The sequence below is a fragment of the Eschrichtius robustus genome, chromosome X, assembly GCF_028021215.1.
Source record: "Eschrichtius robustus isolate mEscRob2 chromosome X, mEscRob2.pri, whole genome shotgun sequence".
NCBI lineage: Eukaryota > Metazoa > Chordata > Mammalia > Artiodactyla > Eschrichtiidae > Eschrichtius > Eschrichtius robustus.
Window position 1 is genome coordinate 70,237,332 of NC_090845.1, and position 18,403 is coordinate 70,255,734.

Sequence of the window (18,403 nt, forward strand, 5' to 3'; positions counted from 1 at the left end):
CAGTGTTGGTTTCTTAGCTGTGGCAAATGTGCCACTGTGAGGTAAGGTGTTATAATAGGGGAAACAGAGTGAGAGTTATATGGGAACTCTCTATATTATATCTGCAAATTTTTGTAAATCTAAAATTATTCCAAAATTGAAGTTTATTAAAATGAAAAACTAAAAACAAGCATTTTGGAGGTCCTGGATTTAAAACAAAGTTGTTAGATCAATCAGTATTAACTACTTTGTGTCCAGCCTATGAGGTTAGCACTATGTAGGAAAGCTTAAACAAAAGGCATGGCCCCTACCTTCAGGTGGTTTAGCAACTAATTGACGAGATGAGACTTTGACATGTGAAAAGATTAGCAATCATTGGTACTATTTGATTAAGCTCCAAACTGGGTGATACTGACTGTAGGAGGTCAGAGGGAGAAGGCTGGAGTGGCCACCAAGGGTTTCACAGAGGGAGTGCACCTGGATGAATAAGTTAGAATTGCATCAGTGGAGAGAGGGGAGACTTGCAGTAGAAGGTAACAAAGAGAAAAGCACTAAGGTCTTGGGCACAGCAAACTCAGGGAAAAATAAAGGCAGCTTGATATGTTGTGGGGTGCCCGGGGAATGCATATTTTTAGAGAAGATAGAACATTATGCAGAACCTTGAAAGTTAAGCAGTAGGGGGTGAGGTTGAAATTGGCCACAGGGAACCAGTGTAGCAGCAGTAGGATTACAGTATATGTTTTGATTCTGTGGCTTTCAACCTTTTGCCAAATTTGTCTATTATTTATTAATCTGCTAACACTTCACTCAGCATGTACATTTGATAAGACTATGTGGGGATGAAGTTCACCTGCAAGAGATGAAAGTACAGTCATGCTAATTTTCTGAATTAAAAGGGCTTTTCTTGACTAAATGAAATTTCAGTTCTGAATAATCTCATCTTTATAAGATGAGAATTTGGGAATAATTATTTGGGAATGATTCCTGAATACCTTTCTTATCTGGCACTTTTCTCTGTCCATACTGTTTCCCAGAGTCAGAAAGAACTTTAGTCCCGCTGTTACTGACTCAGTAAAAGCTTGTTTTTACTTTCTTTTTTTTTTTTTAATTAATTAATTTATTTATTTATTTTGGCTGCATTGGGTCTTCATTGCTGTGCACAGGCTTTCTCTAGTTGCAGCGAGCGGGGGCTACTCTTCATTGTGGTGCACGGGCTTCTCATTGTGGTGGCTTCTCTTGTTGTGGAGCATGGGCTCTAGGCGCACAGGCTTCAGTAGTTGTGGCACGCAGGCTCAGTAGTGGTGGCTCGCAGGCTCTAGAGCGCAGGCTCAGTAGCTGTGGTGTATGGGCTTAGTTGCTCCGCGGCATGTGGGATCTTCCCGGACCAGGGCTCGAACCCATGTCCCCTGCATTGGCAGGCGGATTCTTAACCACTGCGCCACCAGGGAAGTCCCTGTTTTTACTTTCAAGTGAGTAGTGCATTGTGTTCAGATCATTTTGCTCTTTGAAAAGGTTGTTGGACTTTTTTGTTTTAAAGTGATGGGTACATTGTTTATTTTTAAAAAAATAAAGAATGGGAGGGGTCTGATGCCCTTGCACTTTCTCATCTGTTTCTCTGTACATTTAAAGTACAGAAATATGCCTCTATACCAGCTTTGCCCACTCAGAACTATTAAGTGGCCGAGCTCTTGACAAAGGGGAGACATGGGCTACATTGTTCTCAGTGTAGTCAACAAGAAACCAGAGGCCTCATGACACTCCATTCAGTTCTTCTGTGTGCATGCTGCCCATGTGCAAGCAAGCCCACAAGTTGGTGGGCTTAGGAATTCAATAGGGTCAGTTTAGACTGGTCAAGGGGAAAGAGACCATAATAACTAGGAAATCAAATTCAGTAAATGAGGCTATTTGGAAGAAAACATAAGATATCTCAGCTTTTGTTGTCTTTCTATTTTGTATCACATAGTTTAGAAGAACTCTTTCATATATGTCCATCTTATTTCCCCAGCTAGATTGGGAATTCTAATATGTACTGCATGTAGTGAAAAAGAACAGGGTTTTGCAGTCAGATAGCTTTAGATTTGTAATTTAGTACAGGCAATTAATAGATCATTCTTCTTGGGCAGGTATCTTAACCTATCTAAGCCTCAATTTCCTTTGTTGTAAAATGGGGATAATCATATTAACCTTTCAGAATTGTTGTGAGGATTTCAGGGGATATATGTACATAGCCTCACAAAGAGTTTGGTACTCAGCAAGCACTCAACAAGTCTTAGTCTCCCTTTCTCCTTAAAGGTCTTTATCTGGTACAAATCTTAACCCAGTACTAATATAATAAGGCTTGGAAATTTCCTCTTGGGATTATCTTGGGAGGCCATTCCTGCAGCTTTTTTGTGTACCCCTCTATTAGAGTTATATAGGGACAACTCTGGCAAAATTCTAAGGCAGACAAAGAAACTTCACTGTTTCCTTGCCTACTTCTCTCCAGGCAGTCCCTCCCTCCACTCCAAACATGCACACTGCCTGCCCTTTCTATGAAGACCAAACTAGTAAATCGGTCATGGTAGAGTTTCAAGCATCAGAAGAATTGAATTTTAGGGTAGATGGTACTCCCAGTGCTCCTTATTTCACAGCCTCCTGGGTCTACACATACATCCATGTCTGAAGGAATTGGAGAGAGACTGCAGTTCCTTCTGACTCTGGAAAAAGCTCCAGATAAGAAAGGGCTGGATCCTCTTCAATAAGTGGTGCTGTGAAAACTGGGCAGCTACATGTAAAAGAATGAAATTAGATCACTCCCTAACACCATATACAAAAATAAACTCAAAATGTATTAAAGACCTAAATGAAAGGCCAGACACTATAAAACTCTTAGCAGAAAACATAGGCACAACACTCTATGACATAAATCACAGCGAGATCCTTTTTGATCCACCTCCTAGAGAAATGGAAATAAAAACAAAAATAAACAAATGGGACCTAATCAAACTTAAAAGCTTTTTGCACAGCAAAGGAAACCATAATGAGGAAAAGACAACCCTCAGAATGGCAGAAAATATTTGTAAACGAAGCAACTGACAAAGGATTAATCTCCAAAATATACAAGCAGCTCATGCAGCTCAATATCAAAAAAAAAACAACAACCCAATCCAAAAGTGGGCAGGAAACCTAAATAGACATTTCTCCAAAAAAAAAAGAAACAGATGGCCAACAAACACATGAAAAGATGCTCAACATCACTAATTATTAGAGAAATGCAAATCAAAACCACAGTGAGGTATCACCTCACACCATTCAGAATGGCCATCATCAAAAAATCTACAAGCAATAAATGCTGGAGAGGGTGTGGAGAAAAGGGAACCCTCCTGCACTGTTGGTGGGAATGTAAATTGATACAGCCACTATGGAGAACAGTATGGAGGCTCCTCAAAAAACTAAAAATAGAACTACCATACGACCCAGCAATCCCACTCCTATGCACGTATCCAGAGGAAACCATACTTCAAAAGGATACATGCACTCTGATGTTCATTGCACTATTTATAATAACCAGGACATGGAAGCAATGTAAATGTCCATTGACAGATGAATGGATAAAGAAGATGTGGCACATATATACAATGGAATATTACTCAGCCATAAAAAGAAATGAAATTGAGTTATTTGTAGTGAGGTGGATGGACCTAGAGTCTGTCATACAGAGTGAAGTAAGTCAGAAAGAGAAAAACAAATACCGTACACTAACTCATATATATGGAATCTAAAAAAACGGTACTGAGGAACCTAGTGGCAGGGCAGGAATAAAGACGCAGATGTAGAGAACGGACTTGAGGACACGGAGGGCAAGGGGAAGCTAGTACGAAGTGAGAGAGTAGCATTGACATATATACACTACCAAATGTAAAATGGATGGCTAGTGGGAAGCTGCTGCACAGCACAGGGAGATCAGCTTGATACTCTGTGACGACCTAGGGGGATGAGATAGAGAGGGTGAGAGGGAGGCTCAAGAGAGAGGGGATATGGAGATATATGTATACATATAGCTGATTCACTGTGTTGTACAGCAGAAACTAACACAACATTGTAAAGCAATTATACTCCAATAAAGATAAAATTTAAAAAGAAAGGGCTGGATAGATGAAATTTTTCAGAACTGATAAAGAAAAGCCTTTTTAACCCAGAAAATTAAGCATGACTGTACTTTCTTTACTGTGACCACCTTAAGACATAGCTGTTTTTGAGAAACTACCTTTAAATATCTACATTCTCCTCTTTTCACACAAGGCTATACTTCTGAAATTACTTGAGCCTTAATATCTCTCTATACATAATGTGGTAGAATTGCAACTGCAAAAGAAATTAATAACAGTATTTGGGGAGGCAGACAGCAGTAAAATAGCAAACTTTACATTGTGCTCTTATGCTGCCACATCTTTGAACATCTGTCAGGAGAACTCCAGGGAGCTAGGGGTAGAGGTGGGAGATCAACAAGAAAATTCTTAATAGTCTTACCCTAGATTTGTTGTAGACTTGTTGGTAAAGAGATATGAATTACAAGTTTTACATGGCTGATTGTGACCAAAGCATTTTTTAAAATATTGCAAAACAGGCAAGCTGAAAACAAGTGTCTCTTGCTGTGGTTATACCATTAGATTAAGCAGTAGGAAGCCAGTGGCTTAAGGACTCATGACAGTATTCATTTAAAATGCACACAGATCTCTTTGGTTACCAAATGACTACACAGTGGCAACACTGCAGTAGTCTAGTGCCAAACAGACTAACTGGGGATTCAGACTTGATTTTCCTTTTGGGTGTATTTTGTAAGTAGATTAGTAAAAGACTGAAAAGGCAGCTTTAAATTCTATTTGTTCATGCTTCCTTCACCCCACTCTTAAATCGATAGGCACTGGCTAGGCAAAGACAGTCTTATTATTTAACTACAAATTAGCGTAGCCCTTCTTGTGGCAGCATTTGAAACAAACAGAACCAATTGGAAGGAATTTATATATCTGAATTTCTCTTTGCAGAAGTTGACTGGGTCACAAATTATAACCTGTTTAAAAAGACAAAATACACACCCACACAAGTGTTTATTCATTTAGAGACTTCAATTATGTGTAAGAATTTAGTCATAGAAATTATGAGCATCCATTTAGAAAGTTTCCAAGTTTATTTTGTAATACTGTACCTTTATTGTTCTAGTTCAATATGCTGTAATATTTGTGAGCTCATTTTTCACAGCTGGACAATTATATTAAACTTTAATAAGTACATCATGCTTTCACTAAAACCATAGACTGCATGCAATATAGATGGATGTAGTATGCAGCATGTGTGCTGTCATTATTAAGCTTAGTCTAAGTGGCATCACTCATAGCAATAAGCGCTTGCTCTCTCTTCTAAGTTCCTTGCACTCTTGGCTTTGTCATTCACTTGACTCCTCTCACCTGACCACCTTAGCTTCATATTTAAATACCATGTTATAATTGAAATTTTTAATATATCTATGTCTAATCCCTCCCTCTAGATTGTAATTTTAGGAGGAAATCTGCTATTTTTCTTTAGACATTTTAAAGAACCTGATAAATTTCTTACACACTTAAGAGGCACCAAAGAAATATTGTTGAATAGCTATTAAATACAGTTTCAGACAATCATTTTAGATTTTAGTGCATCACAGTTGGAACCTCTGTTGATCTTCAATAAAGTGTTAGCTGAGAAAATGTGACAGGTTGATTATAAAACAAGACAAAACTCCATCTTGATTAAATGTGTTGTTGTAGCTTGGCACTTTCATGAAAAAGACTCTTGTTTTCTTGTTCAGTTTCTGTTCCAAATGATGAAAATTGACACATAGAGTCTTGTAACATTCTCAAGGAAAGATTCATTTCTGTTCACTGTATGATGCTTATTAAGACAGGAAGTAGACTCAGGTCATTTGGAATGACTTTCAACAAAGGCTAAAATTAAGAGAGGCTTGTAGATAATCGGAAAACACACCTTCCCACTACTCAAACTTTTGAGGTAATTGCACTTGAGGTTATTGATATGCATCAGCTAGCTTTTCTTCTTCATGATTAGATGTGAGCATTTCAGTGAATAAAAGAAAAAGTTGGGTTGATAAAAGGACCTGTGAACTGAAAGCTCTTCAATCCACTTGTGAGATATCATTAACAACAAAATAATAGAGGGAAAACTATATATCTTCTGTTAAACCACAAATCTTGATCCATGTCTGAATTCATTTCTGCTAGTTCATTAACACTTTTTTGTTGAATATGATAAACAAAAATAATAAAAGCTGTTTGTTCAACAATATAACTTCTTGTCCTTTGGGCCCTAGATTAAGAAGAAACAGCAAGATGTGCTTGGTTTCCTAGAAGCTAACAAAATAGGATTTGAAGAAAAAGATATTGCAGCCAATGAAGAGAATCGGAAGTGGATGAGAGAAAATGTACCTGAAAACAGTCGACCAGCCACAGGGTACCCCCTGCCACCTCAGATTTTCAATGAAAGCCAGTACCGTGGGGTAAGGAACCAATTAAAATTCTTGTTTTTTCAAAAATGGATTGCCTCAAACCCATCCTCTTTCTTTTACTCCCACCCCAAATCTACACACAGTCATTTCTCCTGTTCATCCTCTACATCCATCCTAGGCAGCTGGGGTATTTTACCTTCTACTAGAAGGCAAATGGATGAGTCATTCACCAAAAGATTATCTGTGAATGTATAAGTACAGACCAGAGCATTTATATTATTTCTAGTATGTCCATGAAGAAGCCACTGAAAAGAGGTGAGCTGTTTTACTTATTTAGATTAAAATTAGTTTAAAAAGAGGAATATCTTAGTTTCTGCTTCAAGGTAGTAAAACTTTTATTTAAGTATTATTAATGAATTTTCTTAAAATTTTGAGTTAGCTAATTGAACTAATGTATGGATGAGGGAAACAAGAGTAGAGTTTTTACTTTGTGACTGGTGCTTTCAAGTTTGTCATCTTAGTTAGCCTTCATTTAAACCATGAAGTAGTTCCCTTCAATGTTCATTCACTGTGTATTTAAGTAACATTTGTAGCCTATGGCCATTCTAGGTACCATGGCAAGTACAAGTATGTATAAAACAAAGCCTCTTTTCTTAAAGAGCTGATTGGGAGTGTTGTGTGGGTAGAATCAAACACACCTGAAACAGAGAGAGTGGTTATGAGGCCACATCCATGTGATGACATGGTACAGAAAGCATATGTAAGGGCTATAGGAATTTCCAGTAAAGAACTGTTTGCTTTGCTGTGTCCTCAGAATTAGCATAATTGAGGAACAAATGTTTTTAGAGCCAGCAATCCAAATCTTCTAACTCATGTGTTTATATGGGAGTGAGAAGGAGAACACCTAAGGGAGGGTATGGCAAAATTGAGAAGTCCATTAGCATAAAATATTTTCTCTGTGAATTGAATTTGTCACTTCTGAGGAGGGGCCAGAAGATTTCTTCTGCTGCTGCAAACAGGGCCAATGTGTAAAGACATACTGTGTAGATAAGGAAAAGACAATTAGGCTATTCATTTACATGGTGAAACCTCAGTGCCTCTATATTTGAAATTTCTGCAAATTGTTGACTCTCAGGGGCTGAAAGAGGCCTCAGAGGTCATCCAGTCCAATCTAAGCCAGCATATATTGTCTTAATCTCTCCTTTTTGAAGCAGGAATTTCAATTTGTTTGACTTTTAAAAAGAAACACATTTTGGGTTGTAAGGGTGATGTTTGAGAAGCCAAATTTACCTGGTTTATTTCTCCTTCGGAAACCACACTACAAGGGAATGGAGTATGTTATGGAAAAAAAGGCAAGTATCACTGAGAAATGGGAAGATGAAAAGGAAGGTGCAGGAGGTGAGACACAACCAAACAAATATTTGTTAATGGAAAAGGAATCCATTTTCTATTGAGTGCCTGCTGTGTGCCAGGCACTGAGTTAGGAGTCATAACAATAATTAAGATTTGTCCCTATACAGACGTTAGGGAGAAAAGTGTATAGCAACCATTCATAGAAAGCATATTATATGTCAGCTATTGTGCTACATACTTTATGTGTATTATATTAGTCAGTTCTCATACTAATCTCATGAGGTGTAGATATTGTTATTCCTGTTTCATAGATGAAGATATTGAGGCCTAGAAGAAGTTAACTAACTTCCTAAATCATACAATTAGTAAGTGATGCACCTAGAATTTAAACCTAGATCTGTCTTATTCTGAAGTTCTTACTCTTTCTATTAAACCACTGCGTTGTAAATTTTCCTGTTTACTCAAAGATCCCATCTTTGTTCTTTTCTTGTTTCATTCTGTATTGTGGGAGGCTGACCTCAGCAAATTATATTTCCCAGTGTCCATTGCCAACTGGCTGCCTATTAGGTTTGGCCGATAATAGGAGGCACTGGTTGGATGAGTGGAGGGCAGGAGGAGAGGAAAAGCCAAGGTATCCCCCTTTTTCTGGAGGTGTCCATGACAGTGGCTACATCTCCTTTGTGGTACCAGCTCTGTAATACTACCTTCTCCACTTTTCCCTTCAGCACTAGCTGTGGTAGCAGCTTCCTGCTATTTCTAGTCTCTGGGCTGCCTCACCGTCTCCTGTCTGCCTTTCAGCTCTTTAATCTTTTGTAAGTGGTTCTTCGTATTAAATTCCCTTGTTTAAACTATCTCAAGGTTTCTCAGCCTTGGCACTACTGATATGTTGGGTTTATGGGGGCTCCCCTGTGCATTGTAGGATGTTTAGCAGCATCCCTGGCTTCTATCCATGAGTGCTAGTAGCACCCTCCTAGTTGTGAAAAAACAAAAATGTTTCCAGATTTTGCCAGACGTCCCTGGGGGAAAATTACCTCCTTTTTAGAATCCTTGAGCTATAGCTTAGGTTCTATTTCCAGATTAGGATGTGACTGAAATAATTACCCTGCCAACATAAATGAAGCTCTGCTATAGACGATACAAAATTTTTAAGGGTAATCTTTGTTCTGAAAGAGCTTATGCTGTGTATATGAAGAACTAAAGCACATTTTCATGAAATAATTAATATGATACAAATATATGGTAGAATACATTCTGGATTAATGTTATTGGAATCCCAAAGATGTAAATAAAGTATATTTTTCCTCAAGAGAATTCCTTTAGAAGAAGCAGACTATGTTTTGTTTACTCTTGTATTCTTAGCACCAGGAACAGTGATTGGCATGTAGTAGGTGCTCAATACATATTTGCACAATAAATTAATTAATCCTGCTTAATTGAGAAGCTGATGTTCTTTTCTCTCAGAGCTACTAATCTGTTTGTGTGTGCTAAGTTCAGGGCCAACAAATAATGTACTGTGATCCCCAAACACCTGAAACAGAGATAACTAGATTACCCTACATAGTATTTCATGATCAGATTTCAATGTATTTGAAGACCTGCTTTCTTTCACATGAGTTTAAAGATTGACACAGACTGTTTTTATTGATTTGATGATAGTAAGAAATGTCTATTGTATAACTGTTAGGTTCCTTTAACTAGCATTTTGAGGTTACTTCCAAGCGGTTGAGTATAGATATGATATATATTGCTTCTTTACCTTGAGTAACTTATAGGTCATGTGTCTCAGTATGGATTTTGTATCAAGATCCAGTTAGTTTCACTTTTGAATAGTGAGTTCAAAGAGTATAAGAGGCTGGTCATAAATGCCTGTTGTTTATGATTTATTCCTTTGTCAACATCTAGGGTACACAAAAAGATGCTTTGAGACAACCCTTGAGGAGATCTCTGTGGCTCTAAACAATACTGGCTGTGTTAAAAGAGTCCCTAAATGAGAGAAATTCTGATGTTTCTTGAGGTAGGGGTCAAATTTAGGGTCATCAATGGCTTGAGAGGCCGTAAACTTTATACCTCCAGATCCTCCAAGTACCAGGAACTATATATGCTAGAAAAGAACCTTGTAATTGGTGATCTGTTGGTGAGGCAATCTCTAGAGAAGCCAGCAAATTTTGAGAGCATTTTACCTCTAATAACTCAGCCAAAATGCCAAGCTTATCTGTGTTTTTGGGTTTTTTTAGAGAAATTTTTTTTAATTTTTAATTTTTTAAATTTTTGGCCATGCCATGAGGCATTTGGGATCCCCGACCAGGGATAGAACCTGTGCCCCATCCATTGGAAGCGCAGAGTCTTAACCACTGGACCGCCAGGGAAGTCCCTCCCTGTGTGTTTTAAGTCAAACAAACTAAGGCCAGGTATAGACAATGGCTGTGTTTTCTAAGTATATTTCCTATTGATTATATGTCATAGTCAAATATAGGCAGTTCTGTTTGTTACTTTTGGAGCATGCATGGTGGTTTAGAGGATGACAATGGGAAGCCCAACTGAATTTAGTCATGTGAAGCTTTTATTGGATCCCTGGATTGTTTACTCTTCCAGTCATATTTCATGAAAATCTCATACCCTTCCTCCGAACACAGCACAGATTTACTATTTTTATGGCCATGGGATAGCTAAAATCTGGCCTTCTGTAGGTTCTGAGGGCATCTCTACCTTAATAAATAATGCCAGAGAAATAATGACAAACTGGAACAACAGCCTCCTCCCAAAAGTAAGCAACCTCTTACTGGCAAATAGTTGGCTGCTTTGGGCTATGGAGAAATCTGCTTGCCCTGAGGCAGATTTAAGATCTATGCAGTATGAAATAAGTCCTTTTGCTATTTCTGTCTCACAGATCAGCATATCTTCTAACCCACATTAATTGGGATCCAATAAGCCTTGCCGCTTTACTACTCTTTCCAGAAGTCTAGCATTATTGAAGTCAGCTAGCCTGTTTGCCATCAAAGATATTGACCAGTCAGATAATTTTGAATTAATTTCCCCTTTTCTTTCCTTTGTTGGTTGCATATTGCTAATTCTTGTTGCCTTCTTTTATCAAGGACTATGATGCCTTCTTTGAAGCCAGAGAAAATAATGCAGTGTATGCCTTTTTAGGCTTGACAGCCCCACCTGGTTCAAAGGTATGGTTCATTTTTCCCCTTCTTTATAGGCCATTTTATTGCTGCTGGGTTTTTTTTTAATCAGTAAGATTTCCACTTTATTAAGTACTCAGATTAAGCCAGAGGCAGTGCAACATAGCTAAAAAGAAATGTCCCTGCTCCGCATGCACTTAATCCCTAGTAGGGCAGACAGATGTGCATAATTAAATACATAAAGTATGTGGATAGAAGGTAGGCCGAGTGACTTCCCTGTCAAGCTGCCCAAGGCAGCAAATTTCTCATTGACCCATTCGCAAATAAGTGGTTAACAATTTTAAAGATGCCATTATTCCAGTTGTCATGTATGGTATTACATGGACAGAAAGCATCTTAGTTCATAGTAATCTTCTTGTCAGTATCTATTGTCCTTGTGTGACAGCAAATGCTAGAGTCACCTATTCAAATTAACTAAGAACATTTGAGTATCAAAACTTGTCACTAAATTGCTGGCTGAATTTGGAGCTTTTCCCCTGCCAACAACAAATTAATTTTTCAAGTGGTGGTGTTCCCAGGGAAGATCATACAAAGAAAAATATAAAAAATTAAGTCGCCTGTTTAAAAAAATGCCTCAAAGCTATGGACTTTAAATATACGTTTGCCTTTTGCCATATTTCTTCTCCACAAAGGCTGGTTTAATAAAAGTGTATGTCCCCTGCTCTATCATTTTACATTTTGCTCTCAGAAGCTAATTTTTGTTAAACAGATTCTTCAAACTCCAGCTCCTTCTCCAGTTTTGAGAGTCTGTGTTATTGTCTGTATTTTCACTAGAGACTGTTCAGAGGCATTGTTGTTTGAGTCACTATGAAATTCTGTTTTCTTGCCAAACTTTCTTTTCCCATGGATAAAATATCTTATTTTAGGCTTTGTATAATTTAAGTTGTAGGAAATCTTAGGTAAGGCATTTTTCTTCAAACAAGTTAGTAAAACCCAAGTTAAGTCATTGATTTCAGTGCATATTAGAGGAAGTATAAAAGGAAGGATAGTCTGTTTTCTGTGACTGATGACTCCCTTTCCTTCAGTGAAAAGTAGGAGCCATTCATTCATTTATTCATTCAGTAAATATTTACTGAGTGTCAAACATTGACTTGATATTGATGGTAGGGCAAATACGGAGAATACAACATAATCTCTACCTTCAAAGTGTTTATAACCTAGTGAGGGACATGTATATGAATAATTATACAACAAATATGTCTACAAATAATTATGATATAGTATGGTAAATTCTGTATGGTTGGTATGAATAAAGTACAGTAAGCATCCAAAGGAAATAATCATAAATTACTACTAAGGAGTTTGGGGAAGGTTCCACAGAGGAATTGGCATTTGAACTGTTAGGGATTCTAAAACACTGAAGTAACACTAGGCGTCTTTCACAGTGGCTGCAATAGGAACCACTGCATTGGGATGTACCTGCACCCAAAGGTATGTTCAGGGAGCAGAGTGTAATGCAGCATGAAGCTACTATAGGACATATTAAATAAGGGAGATGCATTAGGAGGTAAGATTGGCTAGTTAGGATGGGGCCAGATTATGAATACTGTGCTAGATACTTTTGGCTTTATTCTCTAGGCATCTAGAAGCCATGGTAGGGAATGAGGGAAGACAATGATGTGATTATCTTTGTATTTTAAGATGTGATTTGATCTATGTCTCAAGAAAATAAATTTGGCAGATGTGTGGATTGTGAAACATTGGAGAAATGAGATATTAGAGATAGGCTGACACATTAGAGGGTACCTTAAGTGTCCAGAAAAGCAATGGAGAAGGCGTAAAGTGGGACTGCAGTTACAGAAAGGAAAAGATGGATTTAGGAGACACAGAAAAATCACTTGTGATAGGATTTGGCAAATTATGAGATGTTTATGTATGCAAAGAACTGGGAAGGATTGAAGCTATTTCTGAGGCTTCTAACCTGGGTGATAGGGAAATGAAGCAAAAGTCATGGAGGAAACAGAAAAGTGAGTGATCCAAGGGAGGAGTTAGTCTTGGAAAAGAGAGGGCATGCAGTTTTCTTCTGAGACTGGATAGAATGAAGAGAGAAGGATAAAAATAGAAATTTTAATGTGTGGGGAGGTTAGGGAAGTTCACATTTGAAAATGTCTTATCTTTAGTATGAGGTAGGAAGAATGATCATCTGCTAGGAGTGATGGGAAATTTGAGAATTGAAAAGATCCATTTGCTGAAAATAAGCTAAAGAGTAGGCGAAGATCATGAATGGAAGGATGGCTGAGCAAGATGAAAGTCCCAGTTGATGTTAGAGTTGATGAGCCCACAGTGGAGCCAGTCAGCTTGTTTACAGTGGGGTTTTTTTTTCATCCTTGTTTAACCCTAGAAGTAGGAATAGAGTAAAAGAACAGCAGATGTTATCAAGGATTGAACTAGAGGGAGCTGATAGATCGGGATAAGGAAAAAAGGTCTGGAACTGACAGTGGAGTTGAAGGGTGGACTGGTAATAGGGATATTTTGAATGTTAGTATTTAATAGGTTTTTCCCAAGACTAAAAGTGATAAATTTGTTATCAGAAGGATGATTTTTCTATCCTTCAGCTCAGCTTTCAGAGTTTTCCCCTTTAATTTAACAGGACAATAAGTCTTCCAGAAAGAACCGGCTGAAAAGAAAGTATACGCAATAAGAAATACAACTAATTAACCCACATTGGAAAAGTGCATTCATAATAAGAAGAAATGTGATAAAATGAGATACAATATTCATCTGTGAAGTTAACAAAGATAAAACAAAGTGATAAGGCTCAGTGCTGAGAAGTGTGCATTAAAACATATTCTCTCATATATTACTGGTGATGATATAAATTGGTACTACTGTTTGAAAACCAAAATAGCAAATATATATCAGGGACCTCAAAAATGTTTATAGTTCTTCATCCAGTAATTTTACTGGGTATTAAGGCCTAATGAAATAATTCTATACATGGAAAAGTCTTTATGGATAAAAAAATAAATCAAAATGCTATTTATAATCTTAAAAAATTTGAAAACAAGTTAAATGTCTAAAAATAGGGTCAACAAAAATGATTTATCCACTGAGTGAACTCATGCTCTCATTAAAAAATGAGAGTTTGTGAAAAGATACATTATAATGAACTACAGAATTGTTTTTACTGTGTAATTAACATTCTATTGATAATTACATTTAAAATCTATGTATAGGACAAAAAGAGACTGAAAGGAACCATAGCTAATAATATGAATGTTTTCCTTTTTTCTCCATTTCTTTATTTTCCAAATAATTAGAATACATTCTCTTTACATTTAAAAATTATTGAAAGCCAGTGCACTGGAAAGCTTGATATTTAAAAGTACCCAATGGCAAATATTTCCATAAGGCAAGGAATCCTCTGTAAGACAAATCATTTTTTTAATTCTTTTGTATATTAGATGCAGTTAAACATGGTATATAAATATTTGCTCTTTACTCTTCTATTAATACAGAAGATAATTTCATAGCACTAGCATTTCTTACATTGCAGTATAGTTGATAGTTTTGATATGGAATAAAAATAACTGATATATTTTTACTAAAAAATAAAAATCCAGTGATGTTCATGTTGAGAGGAATACCACTCCTCTGGAAAAGCTGTGTTCACTAGTAGGTGAGGGTATAGAACATGCTGGTTAAAGAAGTGTTCTCATTGGCTTTGGTTAAACCACCTAGCTCTAGGGAGGGGCCATGAAAATCTGCTTCTGCTGTGAGATTTGAAGCATTCCTATTTCCACTAAGCCCATCCCATTTTATTGCATCTCCAAGAGAAACTGTATGTTAATAACACTTAGCTGTGGTGTTGGTCTTAGTGACTAGGCAGAAAGTGGAAAGGAAAACGGCAGGAAAGAAGTCTGGATACCTGCAATGGACTAAGCATTGAGCTACACAGTTCACATTCATCTCATTTTATCTTTACTCCATCCTTATGAGCTAGGTGTCCTCAATCCCATTTTACAGAGGAGGAAACTGATGCTTAGATAATTTAAGTAATTTGTCCAAGGCTACATAATAATTGAGTAGCAGATATGGAATTTGAACCCGGGATTATCTAACTCAAAACCAATGCATTTATAGAATGATGTATATAGTGGGAGTAGAGGGCGAGAACATATCATATGCCTGTTTCTAAAGCTCTCTGGTTGATTAAATAACTCATGATACTATAAATACTGGCTACTTACTTTTAGATAATAATAAAGCTTGTAGCACAATTTACATATTTGATGAATAAAACATAATTAGAAAAGTAAATAATTTAAATATGATGTATTCTTAAAGACAAATTACAAAGAAGTTTGAATTGCCTTTTGTTTTGGATTTTTGTGCTAGTAATTTCTTCCATTAAAAAGGATAAGTGAGAGCTAAGGAATTTATGACAAATTACAGCAAAGATCGATAAGTGTGACTTTAGGGAACTAAGCTGTCTCCAAAATACTAGTTACTCAGAGGCATTACGTGCTCATAAGAAGAAGGACTTCACATTAGCAAATATTCACATTATTATACCACTGCTTCCCCACCTATATATACTATGCCACTGAGGGGTTTTATTTATTTTTATTTTTTATATTAATTTATTTATTTATTTTTGGCTGTGTTGGGTCTTCGTTTTGGTGCACGGGCTTCTCACTAAGGTGGCTTCTCTGATTGCAAAGCACGGGCTCTAAGCGTGAGGGCTTCAGTAGATGTGGCACGTGGGCTCAGTAGTTGTGGCTCGCGGGCTCCAGAGCGCAGGCTCAGTAGTTGTTGTGCACGGGCTTAGTTGCTCTGCGGCATGTGGGATCTTCCTGGACCAGGACTCGGACCCGTGTCCCCTGCATTAGCAGGCGGATTCTTAACCACTGAGCCACCAGGGACGCCCCATTGAGGGGTTTTAGTATAAAATTCATTGTGTTGTGTGAGGAAATTTTTGGAAGCTTGTTCTATAAAATGAAACAAAATACATAATGTGGGTCTAAGATATATTCATTAAGACAGCCAAACACCATGTTAGAAATTTCAAAAGAGCTTAGGGACGTTTGTTTTTGTTTTTTGACTAAGAGTTTTGGAAGGTGAGTCAGTAGTGTATTACATATGTTTTGTTAAGGATGTATTAAGAATGAATTACACTGTCCTCTGGTTTCCTTCTTTCTATCATTTCTACCTCTCTTTTTTTTGGTAAAAATATAGCATCTTTTTTGTTTGTTTGTTTTTTCCCCTTCTTCTGGGGTTAGCATCAGAGGCTCATTTTGGAATATGCAGCTGCTGTCACTCCTCCTGAGACTGTCAAGTACTCAATTAGTGACAGATGTTAGAGTGACATTGTCTAGCATACATGATTTCTACAGCTCAAGTCTGAGGTTTCTTTCACCAGAGTCACTCTTGCCACCCATCCTTATTTCCAGAGCACAACTATAGGTCAGAGTTCCTATGCTAGAAGTACTCACCATCCATAGGAATAGAAAGGCAACCTTACCTCTTCGAGCCTACTGCCATGAAATTTAAAAGCAACAATATTTTAGCAAATAACACATTTTCTAAGTAGCTTAATCCTTAAACAAAACTCACGTGACTGTAAACTGTAGGTGACAATGTTTTTGAACACTCAATTTTTGTGAAAAATCATTCAAAACAGAACTTAGCTACTTTTAAATAAAATGTCAACTATAATTGTAAATCACTTGCTTTTATGGAATTATAGACAGTCCTCTATGACATCTATTTCTAGGCAGAAGTTTCTATTTTTTAATTTTTCTATTAAGAATTTTTAAGCAGTCTTTTCTGGGGGCTATTTTTCTGATTTTGAATATTCTTAGCAATTTGAGGTAATATAGTCTAACCAAAATACACATGGATGCCTGCTTTGTGATATTTAAATCTGTTTTCTTTGTTTTTCATTTCAGGAAGCAGAAGCTCAGGCAAAGCAGCAAGCATGAACCTTAAACATTCTGCCTTAAGCATCCTGACAAAGGAGTCTCCACTGCTTTTTATAAAATAGCAAAATTATCTTGGCTTCAAAAGAAATAGGCTTAATGTTAAAATAATAGATAGTTGTTGTTTTCACATGCAAACAATCAAAATGAATACATAATTAAAATGTGAACATTATGATGAGGAGAATGGGAGATGAACTTAAAATTTTAAGTAGGTGTCATGGAATAGTATTGTTGTCTGCTAAGGCATTTTATGTACTTCAGTGATTTTAAAAAGCAAACACCTGTTCCCTTTTTTGATATTATTATTGCAGCTTAAGTATATCTGTAGCTCTACATTGAGTAACTTTAAAAGATGAGCGAGAAAGAAAGAATCTGTCTCTTGTTCCCAAATTGCCTCAATTTTAGTGAACAAAAATATGTACCTTTTTGATGTGAAACTATTGTGATTAAAAACTAGTTGCAGATAATGTTTATGATATGTCAGACATTGTAATTTCTGATGGTAATTATAACATTTCCATTCTTTTGTAGTTAAAACTTCTATGTACTGAACCACAGGTTTTCTAGGCTTCTAAATGTAGCCTTGCATTGCATGTTTCAGTGATCAGAACAGATGACCTCCCACCAAAATAAAGATGTATTCAGTTGACAAATTTCTTGCTTAACTACACAGCTATGATGCAATCATGTTACTAAGTTGCTTGCCCCAGTGAAATATGCATATGTATGTTATGGAAGTGGGATGGCAAATAAGTTAAAAATGGCATCCTTTTGCAAAGAGCTCAGACTTTTAATTAAATATTTTAAAATAGGTTGGAACTCATTTTTCTCCTTTTAAAACAACTTGTGATCACAAATGCCACTATCTCTCAGATATTTGACCTTTTTGTTTCAGCTTAGACATATATTGTATGAGTACATTAATCTAAGCAGAGAAAATCTTTTCTATGCCTCTATTCCAGTGAATAGCATAAGTATCAGATAAAAGGATCAATTTAAAAAATGTTAATTTTGAAAACTTCTAAGAAGACAAGAAACATTATGGCCTAAATCACCCAGAAGACACATATATTGTACTTTAGTTCCACATTACTATTGTACTTTAGTTCCACATTACTAAAAGAAAACACCTTTTACTTTAAATTACTTTATTATATCATTTGATGTATGCTAGTCTGTGCTCTTTGCCAAAATCAACATACAATGAAGACATGGCTTTGTTTACTGAGATTCAAACATGATGCAATGCTTTAAAATAAACTCAGTACTGTCAGAAACATAATTTTTGTGTTTGTGTTCGTGGAGTTTCTAAATAGTGTAATAATAATTTTAGATGGGTAATATATCTTTTAGATGGTGGGGAAGGAGAAAAGAGAAAATAATAGAAAGAAAACCATTTGAATAAACTTTCTAAATTTCCTATTTAGGACTCTGAATTTTGCAATACACACTAGAGTCAAACAACTACTCCATTGTTTTGTGTACAA

At 36.6% G+C, this 18,403-nt stretch overlaps 1 protein-coding gene across 1 annotated transcript in view; it reads left to right on the forward strand.

The window, feature by feature from the left end:
* SH3BGRL (SH3 domain binding glutamate rich protein like) overlaps nt 1-18,198 on the forward strand; it is a 74,563-nt gene extending 56,365 nt beyond the window's left edge. Inside the window, exons 2-4 of the mRNA XM_068534028.1 lie at nt 6,320-6,505; nt 10,900-10,980; nt 16,884-18,198. Coding sequence (XP_068390129.1) covers nt 6,320-6,505; nt 10,900-10,980; nt 16,884-16,916 — 300 coding nt within the window. The 3' untranslated portion in view covers nt 16,917-18,198. The remainder of the gene's footprint in view (nt 1-6,319; nt 6,506-10,899; nt 10,981-16,883) is intronic.
* The last annotated feature ends 205 nt before the right edge of the window (nt 18,199-18,403 follow it).